The sequence below is a fragment of the Glycine soja genome, chromosome 16 (genome assembly GCF_004193775.1).
Source record: "Glycine soja cultivar W05 chromosome 16, ASM419377v2, whole genome shotgun sequence".
Lineage (NCBI taxonomy): Eukaryota > Viridiplantae > Streptophyta > Magnoliopsida > Fabales > Fabaceae > Glycine > Glycine soja.
Window position 1 is genome coordinate 2,276,370 of NC_041017.1, and position 27,090 is coordinate 2,303,459.

At 29.6% G+C, this 27,090-nt stretch overlaps 1 protein-coding gene across 1 annotated transcript; it reads left to right on the top strand.

Annotated features, from left to right (window-relative positions):
• Window positions 1-14,634: 14,634 nt before the first annotated feature.
• LOC114389217 (transcription factor bHLH13-like) lies at window positions 14,635-17,392 on the top strand. The gene has a single exon (XM_028349845.1). It carries the CDS (start codon window positions 15,175-15,177, stop codon window positions 17,029-17,031), a length of 1,857 nt encoding a protein of 618 aa, XP_028205646.1. The 5' UTR covers window positions 14,635-15,174; the 3' UTR covers window positions 17,032-17,392.
• Window positions 17,393-27,090: the final 9,698 nt, after the last annotated feature.

Sequence of the window (27,090 nt, forward strand, 5' to 3'; positions counted from 1 at the left end):
TTTTTTAATGTGAATTACACAATTGTTATATTCGCATATATCTCACATATTTCCGGTACATGTTTATAAAATATGCATGCGTAAAAAATAAATAAACTCAATCTTATGACCGATAATATTAGTGCTCACTCGGAGTTATAAGATTAGTTGGATAATTAAAAACAATCACGAATTTAAATTTTTTTCGCTAAAAAAAATAAACAATTAATTAATATTTATTGATAAAAAAATATTAATACTCACTCAATCTAATTAGATATTGCTAGGTTATATGTTTAATGAGATATTTTGAGACTGATTAATTATTCTAAAACAAATCACTAGTCCAGTCCACATAGTATTAATTAACTCATAAATGAAAGTATATATGTAGATTAATTTATTATGCTCTTAGAAAATCTATAAAAAAAAATCTTATGAGTGAAATAAATCTTAACCTTAACTTAACAGATCTTAATTGGGTCGGATTCGAATTCAAAAAGCAAATAATCCTAATAAATTTTTAGGTCCAGTAGGGATAATAATAAACCATTCCTACACTCACTTCCAATCCAAACTACTCCATTATTATAAAGACAATGGATAAAAGAGCCAAAATCTAAAACTTTTATTATGCCTGTTTTTTTAGGTTTATTATCCTGTTAGTAATGTCTATTTAGTTATTGGGACCAGTGAAAATGTTTTTGTACAAATGAAATTGAAACTGTGGGCAAAAGAATGCTTCGCAAGGACCATAAACCAAAAATAATTTAATATCACACAAAAACATGAAAGAAAAAAAAAATGGAAACATGAAGAAGACAAGGAGCAAAGTTTACGATAATTGCCTTCCGCCAAATGATTAACGAACGGCGCACACATATTATTTAACGAGAAAACATTATTATTTTTTCACTTGAATTGAAACAATGACAATTCACGTTGTGTGCTTCCTTAAAGGGAAATTTTGCATCCTTCCCTTACGTTTTATTTTATTATTTTTAGAATGTTTCTTTATTTCAAATTACCTGTTGGTTTAAAATATTAAGAAACCACGTTTTAGTTATTTCATTAATGCTCTCAATAAATAAATATAGTAGTAAATATATAACTGTAACTGTGCAATGTAGTTAATAAAAGCATTACGTTGAATAAAAATATATTATCATGAAAATTAATATAACTAATTATTTTCTTAAAATGTATATGTTACTTTAACAGATAAATACAATGAAATGAATGGAGTAGTTTGAGATAATTGATTTTTTTTTTACAAGTTTTGGAGATGGTATGTGAAAGAAATATACCTTTTAAAAAAAGAGAGAATGTTGAAAAAGTGGGAAGAGTAAATTAAATTATGAATTATAGTTTATAATACAAAAAAATAAATTAAATTACCACTCTTCTCGCATAATTGATTGTACGTAACTATCCGTATTTTCTGAACGAGAATTCCAACCTGTCTTCGGTACTCTCTGTCTACAAACCGAGGCGACGTGCCAAGTGATAATGGCAATAGTTGAGATAAGTATTAATCATATAGATTATTTCCTACAATTACTATTTTTAAGTAGTTAAATCAGTTGAATAATTGATTTAACTAAACGATAAATAATTCAATAATTAATTTATTGTGAATGTTATTTATCTGACAGAATTTTGTGTTTATCGTTTGTGTTTTGTTTCTACAGGGGCTACAACGTATTGAAAAAGAAAAATTGTTTGGTTTACATATTATATAAAGGAGACAGTTTAATTAAAAGAAAATAATTATTTTACATAAAGGAGGAATTTTAATTAAAAGAAAATAATACTATCGATTGATATTATATAAGTCATATACAACCATATAACTTAATGAAAAAATGCAAACAGACGCTACATTTTGGAGCAAAATAATTGTAAAAAAGTTTTCTAATGATTTCATTCACATGAAAATTCTTAATGAATTCCGGAACAAATATCACCAAATACAAAAAAAAAAAAAAAAACTTTATATTAAGTAGTTACAGACTCACAGGTAGAAATATCTATGTACCACAGTATCGGTAAAAAGAAAGGTAGAAATATATGTTAAAAAAAATAATTTTGAAAAGATAAAAAATAAAGTACTATTATTAGTCTATTTACCAAAAGGAAAACAGCATATCTGACTGAATTATGTATTTTCTGAAATAGCTAGCCATCAAATTATTGACTATATTTTGACTTAGTAAGACAAGTTGTTTGATGAATGACTCAACAAACTCCCCAACGCTTAACACAACATGGTCCAGCACCTGAACATATAGACCTACTGCGCCTAGGATTCTAGGACTAGGATATTATTTGATAGTTGTGCCAACAACTCACAAGACATGTCATAATAATGAAAACAAACTCAGAAAAAATCATATGAGAATAATTTTTTAATAATTACCACGACACCACATGGTAAATAACTTGATTTTGACCTACCACACTTTAGGAATATTAGAATGAATCACAAAAAAATTATTCTTATACTAAATAAATTTATGTGTGTGTATATATATATATATATATATATATATATATTATGTTTGTTGAGTATTTTGTTGGCCTCTAATTATAATTTTTTTAAAAAAAATTGATTATCTAATTTTATAATATTTTTTTAAAACATTAATGATAATATAAATAATTGATAAATTTAATGTAATAATTATTTTAAAAAATATAAATTAGTTAAAAGATTCTTATAATTAAAAATAGAAAAAGTAAAGTTTTCAACCCACTTTCCATCGTTGAGAGATACAAAATGAAAATGACTCAACATTGTTACTTGTATGTGTTTTATTTACGGAAAAGATTAAAAATTGGTCACAACGTGAAAAGAAACATACTCTTAGGGTGACTATATATAGAGAATGAAAGAGAGTGAATGAAGACATCATAAAAATAAATAAATTGGAATAGAATAAATTAAAATATTATTTTATTTTTAAATATTTCATAATGGTAGTAGCATAGAACACAAGTTTCTTTCTATTATTTAGAAAAATAACAGAATAGAATGAGTTATATTTTTTAATTTTATATTACCTTTACTTTAAAAAAACACTTTATATTTTATTTATTTTATATTCTTATGCATTATTTTATCAAAATCATAAAATTGAGTCACAAATAAATTAAGAAATGACTTAATAAAATCACATGTCGTGTTTTAACTTTTTTATATTTTAAAGTATTTTTTAAAATATATCATAATACATTAGACTCCTTTTTGTCATACTTTGGTTGGTTATTACGATTCTTATCAAATATTCAATGCTCAAGGCGAAAAAAAGGAGAAGAGGATGAGGCATGAGAGAAAAATAAGGTGAGACACAAAACAGGCAAAGTATGTAGGAAGCAAAAAATAATATATAAAATAAATATAATAAGACTAAAAAAGTCAATGGATAAATAAATATTTGGCCTCATCACATTTCTCTCATATTGGGAAAAAGAAAAAAAGATTATAAATAATGTAGTAGAAAGAATCTCATTCTATTTTTTTTTTAATGAACTTCATCCTAATTTACAAAATATAAACTATAGATCCCTAACTATTCCATTCCATCTCTCTTTTAGGAGTGTTTATGAATTTTCTCTTCTAGGAGTATTTATGAATTTGAATTAACATATGATTCAATCTCACCTAATTATAATGGGAGAGTTTTTTTTTAAGTGTTTAAATTGAATATGATTCAATCCAACTAAAATTTAATCATACAAGCATTGAGTAATAGATTTTTTTTTCAACTCAACTCAAATCATATAATTAAATCTATTATTATATATAAATTAATTATTAAATATAAAATACATTATTTTTTAACTCACATAATTTGTTAAATTAAACCATCATTGAATTTTTTTCTCTTTTAAGTTGTTCTTATCCCTATCTTGATTTTATTTATATTTTTTGTACTAATACAATACTTTGTTTCTATTTAAAATAAATATATTATATTAGCATTGAAATCATTAATTCTATTGATAAAATATTATCACAATTTAGTCTCTATTAAATATATTTAATCATTATATATTTAAAAAACTTTAAACAAAAATAAACTATTATTCTAAAAAAACTATTTTTTACAAAATATAAAATAATTTTTAAATATTTAAATTCAATTAACCCAATCCAACCTAACTTGTTTACCATTGAGTTAATTGGGATTGGGTATGTAAAACAATTTACATAAATCCAACCCAACTCAACCCATCAACACTTATACTTCCTTCATTACATATTTCACAGTAAATCTAAACATAGTCTAAGCATCCATTTACTTTATATCACAATTCAACCAAAAAATTATTTATCCAAATCATATATTTAGAGAAATACTAAAAATACATTTTATAATGCATTTTTTAACATACCTTTTGTACATACTCTTACTCTATTATTAATTAAAATTTATTAAAAAATAACATTTTTTAGTATCAGTTCTTATTTAATAAGTTTCTCTTATAATTTTATATTTTTCAACAAAAGATTGTGTTAGCTATTGGTAGCATTTGTCTTTTAATAAATATTGATTAATAATAAAGAATATATAATAAAAACTGTATTAAAAATATATTATCAATAAGAAAATTTTGTTGTCTATAATTAATTTGCTGAACTCAAACAATAATATCTTTAGTTGAAGATCATTGTAATCTACAAAGGAAAAGAAAAAGTATATTATTAACATTCCTTCCCATTTGACACACCGTATAATTTGAATTAACACTGCTTGACACTTGCAACAGTAAGAATTAAGAAAGGCGTGTTATTCTAGAGGTCTTAAAAAATGGGCACTTCAAAGAAGAAAAGGGAAAGGACCATTCCCAACTAAGCATTGGTCCTAATGGTTAATGGAGAGACAAGTCTTTGATTATTGGGGTACTAATAATTACAGGTACGTACCAGAAAGAGGTTTTCAGGTTTCCTACAATAGAACAAACAGCCCCCATCATTCCACCCCTATTGAATGTTTTTAATACGATGCTCACAGCTTGCATTGTTAGCCACATTCTGTGATTCAAATGCTCACAAGTGTATACAAGTCCTTTCACTCAACAACGTCACAAGGATGCTAGTGCTTCAATTTGTAATTTACGCCATAACCAGCCAAAAGGGACCTTGTCTTAAATATACACCTATATAAAGACAAAATTAAATCACACGTGATATTTACTAAATAATATATATATATATATATATATATATATATATATATATATATATATATATATATATATATATATATATATATATATGGTGGAATATTGTAATTTTGTGTAAAGTTTTGAGTATATAATTATGTTAAATATTTTAAAAAATATTATTTATAATGACCATATTGGATTCAAATAGTATTAAGTCTCACAAAAGATATATGTGTTTTTTACAGAGACTAGTTAAATAAAGATTTGATGACTCATTTAATTTCTATGGCTATAAAAACTTTTTCTTTTAATCTTTATTCTTAAAAACATCTTTTGACCCATATACATAATTTTAATTCCTTTAGTCCTTGCATTGTAGGGATTAAGATGATATGTGTAATAAATAAAAATGATTAAACATAAGAAAATATTAGTATATTAGTGATATTTTCTTTTTGATATATTCGGTTATTGGTTAAAATTTATTGAAAATTATTAATTTTAGTGAATCTTATATATTATTTAATGATTTTTTTCTCTTGATAAAAAAATTGTAAATAATACAAAGATGATTTTTTATCACTGGATTCACTTCCACCCAACTTATTTCTCTCTTAAATCACCTCAACCAAATTGTTAAATATAATTTTTTCTTTGTTTCTATGTCTCTAAATACAACTTATTTTTCTTTTAAATCACCTCAACCCAACATATCATAAGCATATTATCAAGGTTGGATCTCTATGTCAATATAAAAAAAGTACTTATAAGGAGATATTAACTTTTTAAAATTTTTTTGTTAATTAAAAAAAAATAGTCTATGGTGATCTAGACACTAACTCAACACTGTAAATAATATATACTTGTTGGGTTTAATAAGGTTTGAACCTACTCCTATATCACATAGTAGAATACACAACTTAGAGTGGAAGGTTATCATTTATTTTGCTTTTTTAATTAGACATTTTTAATATTCTGCTTGTTCTCTCTTTTAAATGTGAATTTCATAGACTATTACGGTAACTAGCCAATTTTTTTTTCTCAAAAACATATCAAGTCAATTTTTTTATCTGATCTTTTCAATTGTCTATCTCTTTCAATATATTCTCTTGTTTTTTTATATCAAATATAAATTTTGAATTCGGTATTTTTTAAGAAAATATCAATAATTAAAAATAATTTTATATCACAATTTAAATTATCTATTGTAAAACTTAATATGATATATAATTTCAATATAATTCATATATCCAAAATCATTTTATTATAATGAACTATGATTATAAAAAATAAATATATATATCTAATTTAATGCAAAGCTGAGATATTAATTCATTTGTGTGTATATTTATTAAAATATTTAAATTATAATTTTTAAGTTTTATTTTAATAAATCTATTGGTTAGGCTGAAATTTTGAAAATGTTGGATTATACCTTAAAATTTATTTAAATAAATTTGTATTCTTGAAAATTAAATTTTGGAAATATTAAAATTTAATCCTTTCTTAATTTTATAATATATTTTGGGAATTATTTTTTAAAAATAGAATTTAATTTCTGAACAAATTCATTCAGGAAAAAAAAATCACGAAAGCACAAAGGGAGTGTATAATGAAAAGGAATTGTAAGAGGTAAAAGCCGAAGTAAAAGCACAAGGATATTGGGACAAGCCCACATCGGAACATGTAATGGGCTGCCCCAAGTCCAAAAAGAGCACACAACATAAAATAAAATGGTAATGAACTAACAGAGAAATTAGACAAAAGCACTCACGGTTACCTCCAAGTGAAAACACAAGGAATAAAGTGAAAGAAAAAAATGTTTAATTGCTAGGATGAAAAGTAAAAAAAATGCATAATTGCAGGGATCAAAAATATATTTAAGCAATGATACAGTGTCACGTAGGCGTCTGTTAGCTATGTCACAATTTTTTTTTTCCAACAAGTTCTTTACAAATTATAAGATTGATGGTGGTGTTAGTGTAGCAGAAGCACAAGGACGGAAGACTTTTGAAATTTTACATTCTTTACATTTTTTTATTGTATTTAATTTTTTTTATTTAACTATTTATTATTGTTTTGTGCTTATTTCTTAGTGAACGAGATTTGAGCTTCTGGCCCAGAATGTATTTCATTCATTTTTCAGTGCAGTTTTTCTATATTGGGCTCAACTAGTCCATTTAGTTTTTTTTAATTAATAGGACAAAAAGGGGTATATTATTATTTTGTAAAATATGTTAGACAATTGTATTCTTGATATTCTTCTAGAATGTGTTCCCATGCATTCTATTGTGGAGTTGTTAATGATCCAGACCCTGGGATGTGTGTTAAAATCTAGATACCATGTATAATTTTAAGAGTTTGATGCATATTTACTAACAATATAAAATAGTTTTATATTATCATTTAATTAGAAATTATAATTTAAATAATTTTAAAATAATTATTTTAAAAGTCAATAAATTTACCTATAATTGACTATTTATATATACACCGTTAATGTATAACATTTTTTTTCTCTAATTTTAGTTTTACGTATACAAAAAGTAAGAATGCGTTGAAAATTAGAAGCAACATAATGAAAAGAAATGAAGGATGGACCTTTATCCTTGTTTAGATATTATTAATTAATATATAATACATAATGGCGGGAATAAGAGTTTGTTAAATTGAAATGATTAAATATGGATTGATGGTTTTATCCCTTTAAAAGAATAAATAATTAACTCAATCTACTTTTTTTATACAAAAAAATCCAAGTCCTCATAATAAACTTATTAATAAAAGCGTGAGAGTTTTGTAGAGTTTATAGAATTTCCATTTCATTCTTCTTTTGTCAAAAGACTCACGTACCAACGAGAATTAAGTTTAAAAAAAGAAATTAGTTTTCCACAAAGCAACAACAAATCATAGTTTGAATCTCACTATAAAAAACCCTCTTAAAATTCTCATCCAAATATACCTTTACATTCTTTATTTCAACAGAAAATGGAAAGAGAAAAGTTGAGTAAATAGAAAATAAAAAGAATGTAACTTCTTTTGCTCACTTGGTTTGTAGAGAGAAAATAAGAAAGAAGGAAAACAAAAAGAATATGAAACCCCAACTGTTTTCACTTCTTAAATTGAAAGAAAACTTTTTTTTTTTAAAAAAAAAAACTTTTAGGAAACCCAAGTCCTGACCCAGAAATGGATGTATGCATATTATTTATATTTTATACAACTCAAATCCACTTTGACTCCATAAATAAAAGAAAAGAGAAAAAACAAAACAAAATAAAATCCACAATCACATTGAGACTTTTAAATTTAAAGACATGTAAACAAGACCAAATTAAGTGGATGATTGAGTTTGAACACAAGTTGGTGAAAGATTATATTCGTATCACTCTCTCAATAATTTATGTTTTTTGCATGAATGATGCCAATCTTAGTCCCCAAGCTGAAAGCTAAGAGACGTTGCTTAGATATAACTGATTGGAAGAGATCATCAAAGAATATATAACACTGAACACTGTAACCCGTGAAAGTGTGAACTAGACTCTCGACAATGTTTGAGATCATATTTGCTTTTAAATAATTAATTAGGGGCACTTGATTTGATTTAATTATTTTTTGTTTTCATTTTCACTGAAAATAAAAAATAGTAATAGAAATAGGTTTAGTTGGATTTTTATTTTCATTTTCAATGAAAATATTTTTTCAAATGAACCAAAAACTAAAAACAATAATATTTTTTTAAAAAAATTAATTTTAAATAAATCTAAAAATATATTTTCTTTTAAAAATGTATTTTTAATATTTTTATTTCTTGAAAAAAGAAAATAAAAAATCAAACTAAATATATTTTCACAATTCTAATGTTTTATGTGCTATCATGCAATAACCCACAACATGAATTTGAACCAACAACTATGAAACCGCGGTGATGTTGACTTGTTCATAGAACCATATTGTAAAAGTTTGGCATTGATAAGCCCACAAATTATTGCGAGTTTCACATAGGAAGAAAAATACTCATCCTTTAATGTTTCCTGTTCTGTAGCACCCGTTCACGTCGAATGATAAAAAAAGCTAGTTTGGTGAATTCCAATCAAGTCGTTTACTTCCAGAGTTCCAGCAAATGTTGGTTGGAGGAAATTGGATTCTTCTCTCTCTCTCTCTCTATAAAGACAATTACAAGTATTTATTTATTAAGGTAAATAGGTACACGTGCATTTTTCAATATGCAAAAAAGCTAACCTGGAAATAAATTAATTAGCCGGATTATAGTTCACAAAACGACACATAATTGTAAACTACTCCTCTTTCCCTAAAATAAGTGTTTGTTATATCATACAGATAAAAAGGTTAATAAATAAATAAAAATAATAATTTTATCAAATTAATCTTATTAAATAAATGAAAAACAATAATATTAGTATTACAATAAAAAACTAAAGTAAAATTTATTATAGATATTATTAAAAAGTAATAATATCATTGTATTGGTTTGAGTGGACCCAGGACGCGACACGTGGAAGGCGTGTGATGTGCAATGTGCGGAAACGTGTTTGTTTTCGGAGCCCAAAGACGCGTGACCAATGCTGCCCGCGCCCTATGTTTTCACGCGCATTCTATTGGGAGAGAGAGAGAGAGATTATTAAATCACTAATATTCTATTTATTTGATGAGGACATGTGTTAAATTATCATTAATATCACTACAATACTACTACTATTTTGTTTTTTTATAAGACTACTATGTTGTTAAGTCTTTCTTACTAAACTAAAATTTAGATTTAATTATTATTTTGATCTTTAATTTATTTTTTTTATAATTATTTTGACCCCTTAATTTATTTATTAGATTTAATTTTGTCCCTTTATTTATTAAATAAAACCATATTTGTCTCGTTTTTCTAGTTTTTTTTTCCTGATTTCCAATATATTCAACAATTTCTGATACCCAATTGTCTTCACAGCAGTCTTAGAGATCCTGAGACTATATGTTTCTAAATTCTAACATGATATTTTTCTACTTTTTTCCTTATTTTTAAGATATATATTGATCAATTTTTTTCTTCTAAAAAAATATATAAAGATACTAATTAATATATTGTTAGAAATTTTTGTTCAGTACATTTTATGAATTTTTTAAATGTGAATGAAGAATTAAAATAAAAATAGAAAAATATATTAATCATCATTTTAAAATTAAATAATATATAATTTGTTTTAATTAAAAATAATAATAAATATGTTCTTAAATTTTTTTCTTTGATTACTTTTTATAAGTGAAATTTTTATTTTCCACTTTAATTGTACAATTCGTGCAATATTATATTTTGTGGTATTTTTTCATGCAATACTATATTTCATGATATTTGTTATCTCTTTATTATAATGCATTCTTATATATTTATTTCCATTTTCATTTAAAATGTTTTTTATTATTAATTTTTATTTAGGATATTTGATAATATTGATTTATTTTAGTTATATAATACGGATAATTTTTCATATATTTTATAATATAATAATCCATTTGAATCATAAACATTCATATAAACGAGGTAAAATACTAGTTTGATATACAACTCGAAAAAGGCAAAGAGAAATAAACCTAGTAACTTTGTATTAGAATCGTTTTTTATTTTTGCCTTGTGTTACACTCCAATCAGGCCCACCACCATAATGTAGCACTAAAGCTCGAGAGGGCGAGAAGTGCTTTATCTTTTGCAAAGTAATTAAGCCTCAAACCTCAAACCAACGAAAATGTGTTTGGTTCCTAGGAATCCTTTTTTGGATAACTTTCAACGTCATGATTCCACATATTAATGATTAAGAGAGTTTGATTGTGTTTTCTCCCCTTTAACTTTCTTGCTGATTAGATAACACTTGTCTTTGTACCGTACGATAGTAACAAAGCATGTGAAATAAACATAAGGGTGCGTGAAGGATAATGATCTCTTCCACTCAAGTGAACTCCAAATACCTACGATTTCATGGATAATACACCAAAGAAAAATAAATATTTCAACAAATTTATCACATGAAAAGTATAATTTTATGATTTATATTTTTCTTACAATTTTAATCTTAGTATAAAAAATCTCTTTTTATTATATCCTTTATTTTCTCTCCCAAACTTCACTTTCTCTCTCTCTCTCTCTCTCTCTCTCTCTCTCTCTCATACCTTTAAAAAACAAAAAAAAAATTGTTGTAGAAATTAATATGCCTTATCATCTTACCTCTTCTTACATTTCTTTTATTAACTCTTTTAAAAAAACAACAACTTAGGTACAGTTCTTTAACTATGTGTGTTTTTAATGTTTGTTCAATTCCTTTCCAAAAAAAAACTGTTTGTTCAATTAAAATTTGAGTTTTATTTTGGTCATCTATATAGTGAAGGTCGTTATTAAAGGCTGACATTGGTTACTATGGCTAGGAGAAACGCTAATTTTAATTAGTCAGCAACAATATCAGCACCTCAAGAATTACATTTGATTTTTCCCCTTTACTTAATTCTGATATTTTTTAATTGAGTTATATTTTTTATCAGTAAATTTCAATTAGTTATATTCTTATTAAGATAAATTCTTACGATACTTATTTTTATACTTCTCATCCTATTAATCATATTTTAAATCTCTGTCTTTTGTGTGTGTTTTTCTCTCATGATTATAAAAAAGAATTGTGCAATTTTATTGCACAAATATGATTTCTCATTTTATATATCTGATCATATTTTTCATTAATTATCTTAGATTAAAAGCTGTGTAATGTTCTTTCTAGTTCATAAGATGAAATATTATGGTGGATAATCAGTAGTTTTTATTAGAAAACCTAATTAAACATCTCTAATAATTTTTTTAATTATATTTTTTTATTCATAAATTTCGAACCCAAAATCTTACTTAAAATTTTGAGCTAAATATCAGTTGAACCAACATGGTGGTCAGATGACGCTTATTAAGTATTTTTAATTCTGTTCTTCAATTAAATTTTGAATTTTATATATTTCGACCACATATGCATGTACAACAAAGGTTGCCATTAAAACTTTACATTGATTACCACGTGAAATGTTACTTTTGACTAGAGAATAGCACTAAAAATATGTAAAGCATTACATTTAAAATTTATCTACTATTTTCTTTTCTACTTGAGATTTTTTTTAAGTTAAATATATTTTTAATCTTTTAAAATAGGTGTAGTAATGTCTTTTTGTCTCCGAAATCTAAAAAGAAATTTTTGGTTTCTCATCATTTTTGAGAAATAGTCCTATTTACTGAGACTATAACTCTTAAGTTAAAGGCTGACATAGTTAAAAGAAATTGACATGTTACTTCCTGTATTCTTAATTTCTTGAATATGAGATAAATATTTTTTTATTGACTTCAAATATATACATATATTTCAACTAAATTAACCTTATCTAATGAGATCAATGACAGCATCCAAAAAAATTATTTAGTAGGATAAAGAAATAGTACATAATAATTTTAGTGACAAAAAATATTATAAGCTTTTGTTGACAAAAAATAATTTATGGTACTCTACTATTTCGCGACACTCTTCTTTCTCTATGGTCATCCACACTTTTGTTGTCAGCGAAACCCTCGACGTCGCCGGTTACACCAAATCTAAAACTTTTAGTGCTATTTTATTGTTGAGATTGTTTGTGAAAGCTTTTTGGTGATGTTCACAATCAATTACTTCATTGAGAAGCACAATAACAACAACATAGAGACATATATAGTTCGCTACAAGAAGAGTTTTAGCCGCTTAAGGATCGATGATGGCGATGACGATCGATGTGCCTTACTGCTGAAGGAAGGGTAGACAACGTTCAAGTTTTATGTGAGCAGAAGAACCTATTGCCAATGGTTGTTTCTGACACTGGACTTGAAGAACTGCTACAATCTCATTGCAAGGATCTACAACACCATCATGCACTGTAATGATCATGACATCGCGTTTCAGGTGTACATGAACCACAATACCATGGAAGAGAATCCAGGGATAAATTATAAAATAACAACCACAAAATTGAAAAAAAAAATACCACAAATTGCATTTTTTATTTTATTTTATACAATTTGTGACAGTTTTTTTTATAATTTGTGGCAGCTTTCCATCCTTTAGAAATTCTCTTATAGTTCCGGATTTAACCAAATCTTGCTCTGGACTAAAATTTGGCATATAATACATTTACGAGTAAAAAAACAAACCAAAAGAATTTCATAAATAAAATTCAAACTTTTCTTATTTTATAAGGTGAAAAAATATATTTTAACTTTTATTAATATTATTAAAAAACACATGATTCAGATGTTGAAATTTCACCTCCCCCGATCAATCAACCACAATTAGTCCATAAATATCAGTTGAATAAAGAGACTGAACACCAACCTCATTCACGAACCAACTCCGGCCAATACCTTCAACATAATTCTGGCCCGTTGTTGCCAAGCTGAGACCCCTACCACCATGTCCACCAAAACCCTTCCAGCACCACCAAGGCAAGAAAAGGGAGTGAGTAATAACCATGAAGAAAGAGGATAAATGAAACTCCTCATTCTCCCTTTAAACCACTTCCCAGCTAGAATCTTTACATATTCTACAATGTCTTGACTGATAAATTCTTCCCTTAAAAAATCTTCTTATTCCTCACTTTCCACAGCGACCACACCACCACAAACCACATTATATATAAACAATAATTAATAAAATAAAATACTACTGTATTAATTTATCATTAATAAACAAATAAATAAAGTACTACATATCTAGTTTTATTGATCTATTATGTTATATTTCCTTAAAGGATGTTTTTATTGATTCTCTTAATATCTGATAAGGTAATCATTAAATAAAATGTATTTATTTCCTTAAAAATATGTTTTTTTTAATATTATTCAATTAATAAGAGATTTAGAATAACAATGTTACAAGAAAACTTATTTTTGTTTAAAATTAAACTTCCTTTGCATGTCAATCTCCCTACATTTTAAAGACAAAATCCAGTCGCAGATCTACCTAGCAGAGTCGTCAAGTCATTTTCCTTGAATCTTATGACACACTTACTGATCTTACTTTGCGAAAAGGTAAATAAAAAACATTTTTTTTTGGCAGAAGTTGCGTATGCATTTTTGGCGGTATTTGAAAACCAGATATGGATATTTGTTTTCCTTGTTTCGATGCTTTCATTTAGTAAAACGAAATAAACTCCTGCTATGATGTTTTTGTTGGTAAGATAGTGTTGCTAATTGACAACCAACCAAACCAATTCCCATCTTTAACATGCACACACGAAGTTCAGCCACTCCGATATTCATAACTGTGAGTCACATGTGAGTTATTGCGTGTCACTGTTCAGCACGAGTATCACGAATTTCATATAATGATTCCTTAAACTGGAAGGTTAACTTGTCCTTTTATACTTGCACACTAAATAATACAAGCAGCAGCACCAGTTTGTTTCGCTTATTTATTACAACACATGCTAATTTAAATTCGTATTTTACACACTATATAGAAAAAAATAGTTATTTTTTTATAAATATTTTAATGTTTCGCAGGATTAACAGGCGAAAGCACTACCTCTGAAGTTCCAACCAAGTAACTCTGGTAAAATTTTAACCATAGTTGGTTCATTCTTCGCACTTAAGCTACAACAAACAAAAAAGAAGTAAGTTCAAAACTAGAGAACGTGAGCGGCACTGTTCTTTCTTTGTTTATTGTTCTTGTTCTTCATTCACACCCCATTCTCTCTCTCAAACGTTCAAACCCTGAAACCTTTCTATCTTTTTCTTTTGATTATTATTTGGTGAGACTGAGACGTGTTTGTTTTTTCTCGGAGCTTTTGATTACTTTAACATTTTGGTTTGCTGGTAATATTCCTTTTTCGTCTTCAGTTGTTACACTTTTGGCCCCTTTTTAGGTTTCGGTGATTTTCCGGAGACCCAGGTTGGAATTCGCAAGATCTAAGGTTTTCTGGATTTGAGTGTTGCGAAAGTAGAGATTTTGTTGGGTTTTGGGGATGAAGATTGAGGTGGGGTTGGGAGGGGTGTGGAATGAGGATGAGAAAGCGACAGTGGTGGAGGTTCTGGGTCGAGAGGCGTTCGATTACTTGGTGGCGAATTCGGTTTCGAACGAGAATCTGTTAATGGCGTTTGGGAGCGGGGAGAATCTGCAGAACAAGCTGTCGGGTCTCGTTGAGCGCCCGAACGCGTCGAACTTCAGTTGGAACTACGCCATCTACTGGCAAATTTCGCAGTCAAAGTATGGCGATTGGATTTTGGGGTGGGGAGATGGGTGTTGTAGGGAGCCAAGGGATGGAGAAGAGGGTGGAGAAGTGAGAATTGTTGATGATGAAAAGGTGCAGAGGATGAGGAAGAGGGTGTTGCAGAAGCTGCACATGACTTTTGGGGGTTCTGATGAGGATATTTATGCTTTTGGGTTGGACCGTGTTACCGACACGGAAATGTTCTTTCTTGTTTCCATGTATTTCTCTTTTCCCCGGGGGCTTGGGGGTCCAGGTAAGTGTTTTGCTTCTGGGAAACATTTGTGGATTTCGGATATGTTCAAATCTGGTTTTGATTACTGTGTGAGGTCTTTCTTGGCCAAATCTGCTGGGATTCAGACTGTTGTTTTGGTGCCTACTGATTTGGGGGTGGTGGAGATGGGGTCTGTGAGGACGGTAGATGAGAGCTTTGAGTTGTTGCAGGCTGTCAAATCTGTGTTTTCTGCACCTTTGGTCCTCCCCAAGGTTAAGCCAACTGCACCATTGGATTTGGTGAGTGAAAAGAGAGATGGGAATGAGAGTGCAAATGCTCTTTTTTGTGGTTTGGCAATTGTGGATAAGAATAAGAATAACAACAGCCACAGTAATAACAGGGTAGAGGGAGTTGGTGTTCCAAAGATTTTTGGGCAGGATTTGAATTGTTCCACTCAATTTAGAGAAAAACTGGCTGTGAGGAAAATGGAGGAGAGGCCATGGCCGTGGGGAGGTCATCCCCCCAACGGAAATAGTATTGGCTTTCCTAATGGTGTTCATGGTTCTAGTTGGGGGGCTGGTGAAGTTGTGAGGCAGCTTGGTCATCCTGAAATTCTTGCTCCTAGGTTGGCCAGCTCTGGAGCTTTGCCGGATGTTGCCAATAGTGCGAAGAATGATTTTGTGCATAACAACTTTCAGCAGCAACAGCTGCCTGTACAGATGCAATTTGATTTCTCAAGAGCCACTTCAAGGGCTTCTGAGAGATCAATCATTGCGGAGTCTGAGATTTCTGATATTAAGGCGTCGTGCAAGGAGGAGAGAATGAGTATTGCCGATGACAGGAGGCCGAGGAAGCGGGGGAGGAAGCCGGCTAATGGAAGGGAGGAACCCCTCAATCATGTGGAGGCTGAGAGGCAAAGGCGGGAGAAGCTGAACCAGCGATTCTATGCACTGCGAGCCGTTGTTCCAAACATCTCTAAGATGGATAAGGCATCGCTGTTGGGAGATGCTATTGCTTACATCAACCAGCTTCAAGCAAAACTCAAGACCATGGAGTTTGAGAGAGAGAGGTTTGGAAGCACTTGTGTGGATGGACCAGTATTGGATGTCAATGCAGAAGTAGAAAAAAATCATCACAACGGAGCTCCTGATATGGACGTGCAAGCTGCACAGGATGGGGTCATTGTAAAGGTGAGCTGTCCTATCGATGTTCATCCTGTTTCAAAAGTCATTCAAACCTTCAAAGAGGCAGAAATTGGTGTTGTTGAATCAAGACTTACTGTTGCAAACGATACTGTTTTCCATACATTTGTAGTTAAATCCGAAGGACCTGATCAAGTAACAAAGGATAAGTTGATTGCATTGTTTTCCAAAGAATCCAACTTCATACAAACACTATGATTTGGAGAATTGCAATCAACATACTCCATAGGCTTTACACATATAGAAGAGCCAAATATGTATCTTCAGAAATTTTGTTATACCATAGAGATTCTAAAACTAAAGCAGTGGGAACTAGAGAATTAGAATAATAACTTCTATTAACCCTCTAGGGCTGCCAATTTATGTTTGTCTATAAATATACAGTTGATCAATATTGTTTCTGCAATGTCAATTATTTTGTTTAGTTTAACTATTGTACCATTTTACCTTGGTCAGAGGCTCATAGCTTCGAATTTCTTTCTTTTGTTTTTCTTTTCTTGTATTTTGTATTCTACACAAGTTTTGTGCAGCGAAATATTAGTTAATTGTCCACTGATTTTATCATTGTCTCATTTATAGGGTTATCTTCTCCCTTCATTAAAATGTTGTTATAAGTTATAGGATAATTTCGTATTTGTAATCCTTTCTTGTATAGGATACCGTCTTTGTTAGTGTCAGGGTACTTCTTTCCTATCTAAAAACAGTATCTTTTGTGAGTTTAATTTGTATGGATTTTCAGCTTAAAGATTTTATATTGTTGATCCATCAAAAATCAAATTAGGCATGACTTTTAAGGTATTTATTATAAAAGTTTAGTACCTTACTATATATGACAGTCTATGGTTAGATGACAATCAGTGTATTCATCTATAATTTCCTACTATAAATGTGTTTCTTGTCAAAATGTGTCAGCTGGTGTAATGAAGAGTTTCCTTAAATAGGAATGCAAGTTTCTTATTTTTAATACTGACACATGGGCAATTGAATGAATTTATTGAACATGTTCTTTATTTATTTTTCTTTCTGCTTGCATATAAGGGAATGGTTTGTGTTGTGGATTTCTTTGGCTGGCTTTTCCACAAGTTAGAAAATGAATGGAAATAAAGGGGCCCCAACAAACTTTTGCTTAGTTAGATCCTTGGTTTTATTTTTAACCACAGTACTGTGAATGAATTCTAGGGTTGTTGTCCATGAAAAGGAAGAAAAGGGGTACTGCCCTCAAATTGTAGTCAGTTCCTTTGTTATTTTCATAACGAGTTTGAGTTTGAGATATCTCATGCAGCAGAAGAAAAGTTCCTGGGTTTGAAAAGTAAACGATGCTGAAAAAGGAGGCCAAAAATATAGCTTAGGCAACAAACAAAATAAAAATGAAAATACACGTCTCATTATGCAACAACATTAAATACAAAGAAGTACATTGTGCAAAGTTGACACAAAATAATATAATAGTAGCATTTATTCTTTTCTGTGGTCCTTCAATGTGTAGCATCGTGTGACTCGTGTCCCATTTGATATTTTCATTGATTGAGTTATAAAATCGTTCACGTGCCCAAGTTCTTTTTATCCAATGAGTTTTGCGATGACAAGGATCATGTGGTGCATGTGTTTGCTTATGGAAGAGAGTGAAAGGTAGGACTTTGGAAAGGGAAAAATAAAAGCAAAGGGAAAGAAAGTGTGTGCGTGTGTGTGAGACTATTCATTAAAGTTGTCTATATATCTGACATAAGCTGTCGTTGATGCTGAGAGAAACCCCAACAAGGTCGTGTCAATTTTTACATGAAATTCTTGCGTATGATTCCTTGCCTATAGTTGAATGCTATAGATCGCCCACCAATATTTGTATTTTTTTACTTTCATTGCTAATCATTTTTTTGGGTCAGTGACAATTATTACTTGGCAGAATTTGAATATGGAATAATGCTACCTCCAAAGTCTTAAACTGAAAGCGACTTCTAAAAAAATTGTAAAGCTATAATTATTGAAAAAATTATTAGTGCTCAACAGCACAATTCATGTAAGGCCTAATAATCATATTATAATATGATTTTTAATGCATGTTATCACATATTGAACATTTGAACCTGAATCCGGAATTTTTTTTTGTATGAATAATAATCTCCAACTTCGTGGCAAGAACGTTTTCGGAAGTATCAGAGAAATAAAACTAAACGAAAATGGAAAGGGAGATGGTGAGATAGTTGTATGGAAAATCAAGCATGCACAAAGATACTTTTTTTGTGTGTAAATTTTTGTTGTTAGGTTGAGATTCATAAATATGATAGAGGTTTTAAAGGTAGTATGATAGTTTTTTTTTCCTCCATGTCAAACGGTCATTTCTAGAGATGGCGCAGCGGATTGTTAGTTTTGCTTCGTCAAGAAAAGCAATTTTCCTATGATTTATAATTACAATTTTTAGGTGGTGTTATAGTTTAGGCTTTATTAAAGTATTTTTGGGACATTATAGGGGCAAAAGTCCAAAAAGAAAAAGAGAATTAGAAATTGGTCCCGGGAACAAGTCAATAAGGACATGCGCCCAAACATGAATTTCATGTACTGTAAGAACTGACAAAATGTGATCAATATTAGGTGACAAAAAAAGCACGACATAGAACGTCATGTTTCAAGTTTTCAGCTTTTCCTGCCCAAATACTCTTTTCATCTTGATTTGGTGAAAATCCTCTATTCATATTGTAAGATCCATATTCTATTCTATCTAGATGATAAAGGCACATAGTTTTGATATTTCATTAAAAAAAAGAAGATCAAGACACTTGCCCTAAGGAGGTAGCGAAAGTCCATTACAAGGGTGAGATGTGGGGACTCATTCGTTCGTCTGATACAACACAAGGGTCAAGAATGAATAATGCCATGTGGTGTGGTGGTCAAGCAATGAACAAATCAAGCGCCAATATTCCAAATAGATATGATTAAAGGAATGGACACACATTATTACCCATTAATGTTGACAATTGAGCTTATCATACACATCACCTTTTAATTGTGTCTAGTTATTGATTTAACACACATTTTGGAGTTAAAAATAAAATTGTACATGTACATGTGCGTATTATATTTTCCCCACAACATGATCATTTAGTGTTTTTAGTTGGTTTAAGCACAACTGGGTTCACTTGCCACTGCACAAACGAATAAGATTATGGAGACATTAAGCACACAACTGGGTTCACTTGCCACTGCACAAACGAATAATTGAAGTCTTTACAATATTTCTTCATCCAAGACTACATCGTAAACATAATTCTCAGCCAAATTTGTTCAACCTCAAAGTTCCTTCTTTCAAAAAGCATTGCATTTCTTTGCTGCCAAATGGCCCACACAATTGCACTCCAACCCGTTTGCCACCAATTACCCTGTAAACCATGACCACATTGCCAGAAATGCTCCTGAGCCGACCTAGGTAGAGTTGAGTTGATATCGAAAATTTCGAACCACCTTTTCCATATTAAATGAATAACTCTACAAGAGAACAATAAATGTGTTGTATCTTCCAGCATCTCATGATAAAAGATACACAAGGTGTCTCCTCCATCAATAATAATACCTCTTCTAATGAGATTACTTTTAGTTGGAATCCTATCATAAAATACCCTCCAAAGAAGGAAGGCTACCTTATGAGGGATTTTAATTTGCCAAAGACTTTTGAAAATGTTAATCTCATTAGAACCAACTCTCAAGTCATACAAAGCCGTATATGTGGATTTGACCGAGTCCATTGAAGATGAATCTTCTAACCAAAGCCAATGATCTTCCCCTTGATTAGCAATATTGGCATTTGCCAATACATTGAGGAACTCTTCCACCACACTCAACTCCCAATCAAACCACTCTCTTCTCCACTTAAACTCTCACCTCCACCCCTCAAGACTCCAACTACCCATATCTCTCACTAATTCTCCTTTTCGCTCCCAATTGATGAATAATCGAGGAAATTTATTTTGAAGACACTCACCTCCCACCCAACAATCTTCCCAAAATCTAGTGTGTCTACTACTCCCTATTCTCCATTCCAACATACCCGTCACTCCTCCCACCACATACTAGCTTCAAATCTCTCCACCTAAGAGATTCATGCGACTTCAACTCTTCCCCACTCAAACTAACATTTCCCTCATACTTGGATTCTAAAACTCTCACCCATAAAGACACCCTATCGTGAAAAAGATTCCACTTTCATTTTGCTATAAGTGCCTCATGGAACACAACAATATCCCTCACCCCCCAGCCACCATGATTTATAGGAGCACAAATTGTCTTCCAACTCACCCAAGATATTTCTCTCTTCCCTCCTCACACGCCCACAAAAATTTCCTTTGCAAGCCCCTCACAGTATTAGCTACACCTATCGGAACCTTAGAAAAAAGAAAAAAAAAAGGGTAAAGAAATAAGTACTGAATTGGTCAAACAAATTCTTCCCGGCAAACGAGAGATGTTAATGCTTGTAAGAGGCAAGTTTCTTCTTGAACTTTGCAATGATGGATCCCACATCACCTTCTTCCTTACATTAGCACCGGTATTCCCAAGTAGACGAATGAGAATTATAAGATTTTACAATTCAAATATGATGCATATCTCTCCAACAACTCCCTATGCAATCTCAAGTCTCCAAATCTACTCTTGTGAAAATTAACTTTTTAAATCGGAGACTAATTCAAAAACACCTTAAGATTGATTTGGTGATGACCACATTATCAAGTATTGCGTCACTGTCAAATATTGTGTCATCTGTATATTGGAACAAATTGAAAAATATTAATTAGTGTCATTGAGATATTGATTAAGAAACTACAAAAAAAATTATTAGGTTACACATAAATCTATTGTTTATAAATTGTTTTACACTCTCACTTTCTACAATAAATATTTTTTTTAGTTTTTTAATCAATATCCTAAAAAGTCATAAATTTTCTATGGGCCTTAAGAATGTTGCTTCCCATTTATATTTATATTTAAGTAAAATATAAGGCGCGAGAAAGCTAAATTTGTTGCCAATATGAAAAGAGAGCTAAAATTTATTAGATTATAAAAAGGGAAATTTCACAAATCAAGCCTGAAAAGTTAGTTGAACAATATTGTATAGCAATTATCAACATTAAATTTTTGCATTAGCATTTAATTTTGTTGGAGGCATAGATCAAGAGGAACATCTCCAAAGAAAGGTGGAACATAAATACACACGATGGTCTTCACGATAGTTTTCATGATGCTACCAAAAACGTTTATGTACTTAATATCAAAGTTAAGCAGAAAAATCTTTGATAATTCGTTTTCGTTTCTCTGCTTGACTTCTATTGGGTATGTTTCATAGTTTCTTCCTCGCAAATGAACACCTGATGAACTCTTCCTATTAATTCTTTGTCTATCTTTTGACCCTCACCTAACTTTCAATCCCCAACTTTAGTTTTATCTGAATACAGAAGAAGAACAAGATAGAGCTTCACTAACAATTGTAGATCAATAATATGTTTAAAATTTGGTTCTACTAAGGGAGAATCAATGAGAAAGCACTTGCACAGTAGAACGAATCGCATAAAATGATCCTGAAAATAAAATCTTTGCAAGATGGCTCAAGATATATGTTATTTATTTATTTGTAATAATAATGAAGGAAAAGGTAAATATCCAACCCAAAATCCACTGGTTAAGCCGAGAGAGAATATTAGAGATGCATTGTACCCTGTCATGATTCATTCAATATAAAATTGTGTTATTAACAACACTGATTTCAACCAGAGTAGTTGAGTCTCTTGTATATTAACTTTTTTTATCGTCAAATGTTAATGATTAATTTTTTGTTAGTCGATAGATCAAATTTGTGACTTTTTTTTTACAATCCAACCAATCTTATATCTCTTCTTATATTTTAATAGTAAATGAGGTAGTAGTTTGTTTTTATTTTTTATTTTTCACAGGTATCTTCAATGGAAACAACCATGTTTGAGGCACTTTTCTTAGAAAAAATTTAAACCTTGATCTGTCAAGTGGAATTAAACTCCAAGTCCAAGACAACCTTAGACTTTAAATAAGAGGATCTCTTACTAAAGTTCCATTGGAATACAGTTTCTCTATAAATATTTATAGGAAAAAAAAATACGATGAATTAATTTTTTTCCATAAGTTAATTTTAACTTATGTACTTATCTTTTTATAAAATCCTTCTAATAATTCGTTCATAAGCTGATATGCATAAGTTTTATGATTTTATACAGGTCTTGTAAGCCATGTTTGTTTCTCCCCGGTTGAGCATAGTGAACGCATACTACAAAATGGATGGATATGTGACGGAATTAGTTGGGCTCAATTAGGCCCAAAATGTTCTAAAAAATAAAGAGTTATGGCAAATACTATATCCACTCCCTTTTCTCTAAGTACATTTTCATTAATTTTTATTTAAATTTTTTACTGTCATAAATACTTTTTATAAGAATATCCTTATATCATTATTCCAGAAAATAGTTTCTAGAATCCTATTTTAATTTTTCTTTTGGTTCTAGAAAGTAATTTTTAGAATGCAAAGTCTAAAGCAGAACTCCAAAAATTACTTTCCATAATAGAAAAAATAAAGCTCTCGCGCGAAAGTAATTTTTAGAATACTGTTTATATTTTGTATTCTGAAAATTACTTTCAAGAATACAAGATGTAAACAATAGTATTCTAGAAACTATTTTCTAGAATTTAAAAATATACTCATTTAATTTCAAAAGATTATGTATCGAATTTAATTTTTAATTTTCTTTCTTTTAAAATTTTATTTCTTTTAATTATACATAAATCACAAAAAAGGAGTGCAACCATGTCATGTTTGAGAGCTTGATGATGAAAAAAATTAATCTTAGACAAAGAAACCAAGCAAGGAAGAGCGTGCACGATTATGAATAGAAGGTGATAGAAAAAAGTGAAAGAAAGGAACTATTCTAATAAATAAAAAAGGAGAGGGGTGTTTTGTTGAATTGAAAGGAGTGTACTATCATGGGAGAGAGAGTATGCGAAAGTGTGAGAGAGAAAATAGTATTTGAAAATGATCATTTAAGTCATGATCAAATTAAAATAAGGGAGGAAAGTATACTTAGAAAGAAATGGAGTGAGCAGATATAACATTTGCCAAAACTTAAAGGTTTTTATTTTTTTATTGAATGGGCTGAAAAATTTTACAATACATTTTATTTGTTTTTGTTTTAATTCCTTATGACAAGATGATGTCAGATTGTTATTCCTTGTAGACAGCTATTTAGTGTAGGATTATGTATTGCATAATGAACATGAAAATAAATACATGAGTCGTATTTTTATCTTCTCTTTAGCTTCTTGATCCAATGGTAGTTCGTTAGTACACCGGCAATTACCTTTTAGCTTAATTCCTAATAGCATGTAACAAGGGTGTATGAATTTGGAGGGAAAAAATAAAAATGATGACATACATAAGTAACTCTATTTGTATGTATCTTATTTATTTAATGATATACACAGATTGAAAGAGTAGAGTGAATTTAATATATATGTGTGTTTGGGGAGAGGGAAAAGATAACATGATGGATAATTTAATTTAACATTAATAATCATGTACAAAAAGTCTATAAAAATATCTTTAATATTATATTTCATTTTAAAATCTTAAGACACTTTTTGGTTAATCTCACAATATTACCTAGATCTCTTTCAATATTTTTCACTATAATAATAAATTTTTAGAATTTTTTCACAAAGACTCATCCTATATGATGAAGATCTCAAACCTATGTTTAATCTTATGAAGACAAAGATACTCTTAGACTTTGGTTGATGCCAACTTATTAAATTCACTCTCATATCATAAACACTTTATTTAATATTTGAAAATACAATTTTAAATGGAATATAGATCGTGCACGTTAAGAATTTATCTTATAATTTAACTGTCAACTATATTATGGTTGAAAATATATATTACAACAATAACTTTATTGTCCTTCACATTGATTACATGCCAAAATAATTTTCATTTTCTATTTCGTCAGTGGACTAGGATACGAAATTATTTGCTTCTCTACTTTTAAAGTCTGGTATGGGGGTAATAAATAATAAGGATGATTTTTTTAATATATAAATCAGTTTCTCTAATAAAATTGATTTGTAATTTTTTTACATTTGTTAATTTTTACTTTTATGCCGTACTGACTAAGGTGTCTGACGTGCTATAAATATATATTTTCACAACTTATTATTTGACATTTAAGTTTTTTAATCAAAGTTTGAGATTAAATATTTTTTATTTATATATGAAATCATAATTAAAGTTATCATTCATTCCAAAATGAGTCGACTGATAGAAAAACGATTAATTAAATGTCAAATGAGAAATCTCAAATAGCTCTTATGATAACACCAATTCTGTTTCTGACTTGTTTTTTTGTGGTTGGCCTTGGCCATGGTTAATTTCAATGCTTGAACGATCATCTGTAAAAAGTGCACAGTACTGAATCACTATCTACCATATCATCACGATGCATTTATCTGTTTCACAGACTGTATGAAGCAGAACGATTGCACGCTTCTTCAATTGCAGTCATATATATTCCAAAGGGTCTAATAATTGTGTGAATACAAATACAATGCTATAAACATTTGCAGCCACACGCATTATCTAATTTGTTTGTATTTTCATTAGATACATTTTTATGCTGTAGCATAAACTTATAGTATATAGTGTCACAGCACAGCCTTGGAGACCCGTGCTGCCAAAGTTAAGTACAACCCATGCCCTGAAAACTGAAATGGGGAATGATTAAGTAGTGCTATTTAAAAAAAAGAAAAAGAAAAAGAGAATGATGGGGCCTTTATGTTATTCTTTTTCTTATTTTAACGCATCTTTCTGGCATGACCAAAAATTCGTATAGTGAGAACTGAGAACCACCTTTTGGCAGCTTGCGCGTGCTTTCCCTAAAATGCTTAAAACTACTAATGGAGCTAGTAGCTACTAGATCAAATATTATTTTTTTATATATATAACAAAGATCAAATTTATATATTATTTAGTCATAGATATATGCATATATTTTTCAGTTGGCTTCCTGGTGTCCATATTGGCTTTCCCTAAAATAAAATCCACTTTTATTTTTATCCTTTTCTACTTCTTTCCTACCTAGTTCAATTCTTATATAACGGAATCAAAGTATAACATCGGATAATAGTTCAAAATCACATGTCACAAATGAAAGGCTGCTTATATTTGTTTAGTTTCCTCAATCAAAACTAAATCTAGTTATTTCCTTCTTTTATTTTTCTCAAAAACAAACCCAAGGTTGATATGAGGAGAAAATGATGCAAATGAGTATTACAAAAAGTTTATGAGGTTTCTGCTTAGACAACAAGGAAGTGACTTCACTCAGAAAAAAACCTTGATGATATTAATTATCACGAAATAACATTTCAGTTTGATAAGTTATTATATCCCATACTGAAGTAATGTCTTCATTTTCTGCACGGCATCATCCGCCATACAATATGTAAACGTTCAAAACATTCAAATCCTTCTTACATTAATATAAAGGACAAGGAGATAATCAATTTGGAAGCCAATGTGGCCCACGCCAATTAGTGCAGTGAGACTAAGAATTGGGTGTGGAAATGGAATTAGTTCATGTTCTGGAATTAACCCAATAACAAGTAGACCAGATGTCACTCTAATCACAACCACTGAGAAGCTCCGATTAACACCTGGGAACTATGCTATTCGAAATAAAATGCAGGACTCAATTCAGGGGTGACTTTTCCCCGACATGAATAAAGAGAGACTCAAGCTTTACATGTGACCCACAGGAAGGAAAGCAATGACAGTTGGATAACTAATTTTCCTGTCTCAGTGTGTGTATAAAAAACATAAGATTATGGTATGTAACCAACTCTAATCAATTATATCACTCTATTTGAGATTCATATTTACTTGAGTATCAGAGTCGTTCGTTACTTGAGCATCAGAGTCGTTCGTTGCAAGCACAAACGATTTCCATTCATCATTGGAGAACACCTTCAAGAACCAGCTCTAGATCTGCCTCCCTAGATCGAATTTCTGGCCGGATCACCATCTCTTCAAGTCAACATTTCATTTTATATAAGGTGTATTTAGCACATATCAAAACATCTTTCAAGTCTTGCTGAAAAAATTGCTATTATTATTTAAAGGTCTTTCTAATCAATGTCCTTTGAAAAAAGATTATTGAATAAGCTAAAAGAAAAAAGTTTCGTGCAATGTAATTTTACATA

What these genes read in the sequence shown, in the direction of transcription:
- LOC114389217 (XM_028349845.1), top strand. Translation starts at nt 15,175, where the DNA reads ATGAAGATTGAGGTGGGGTTGGGAGGGGTGTGGAATGAGGATGAGAAA.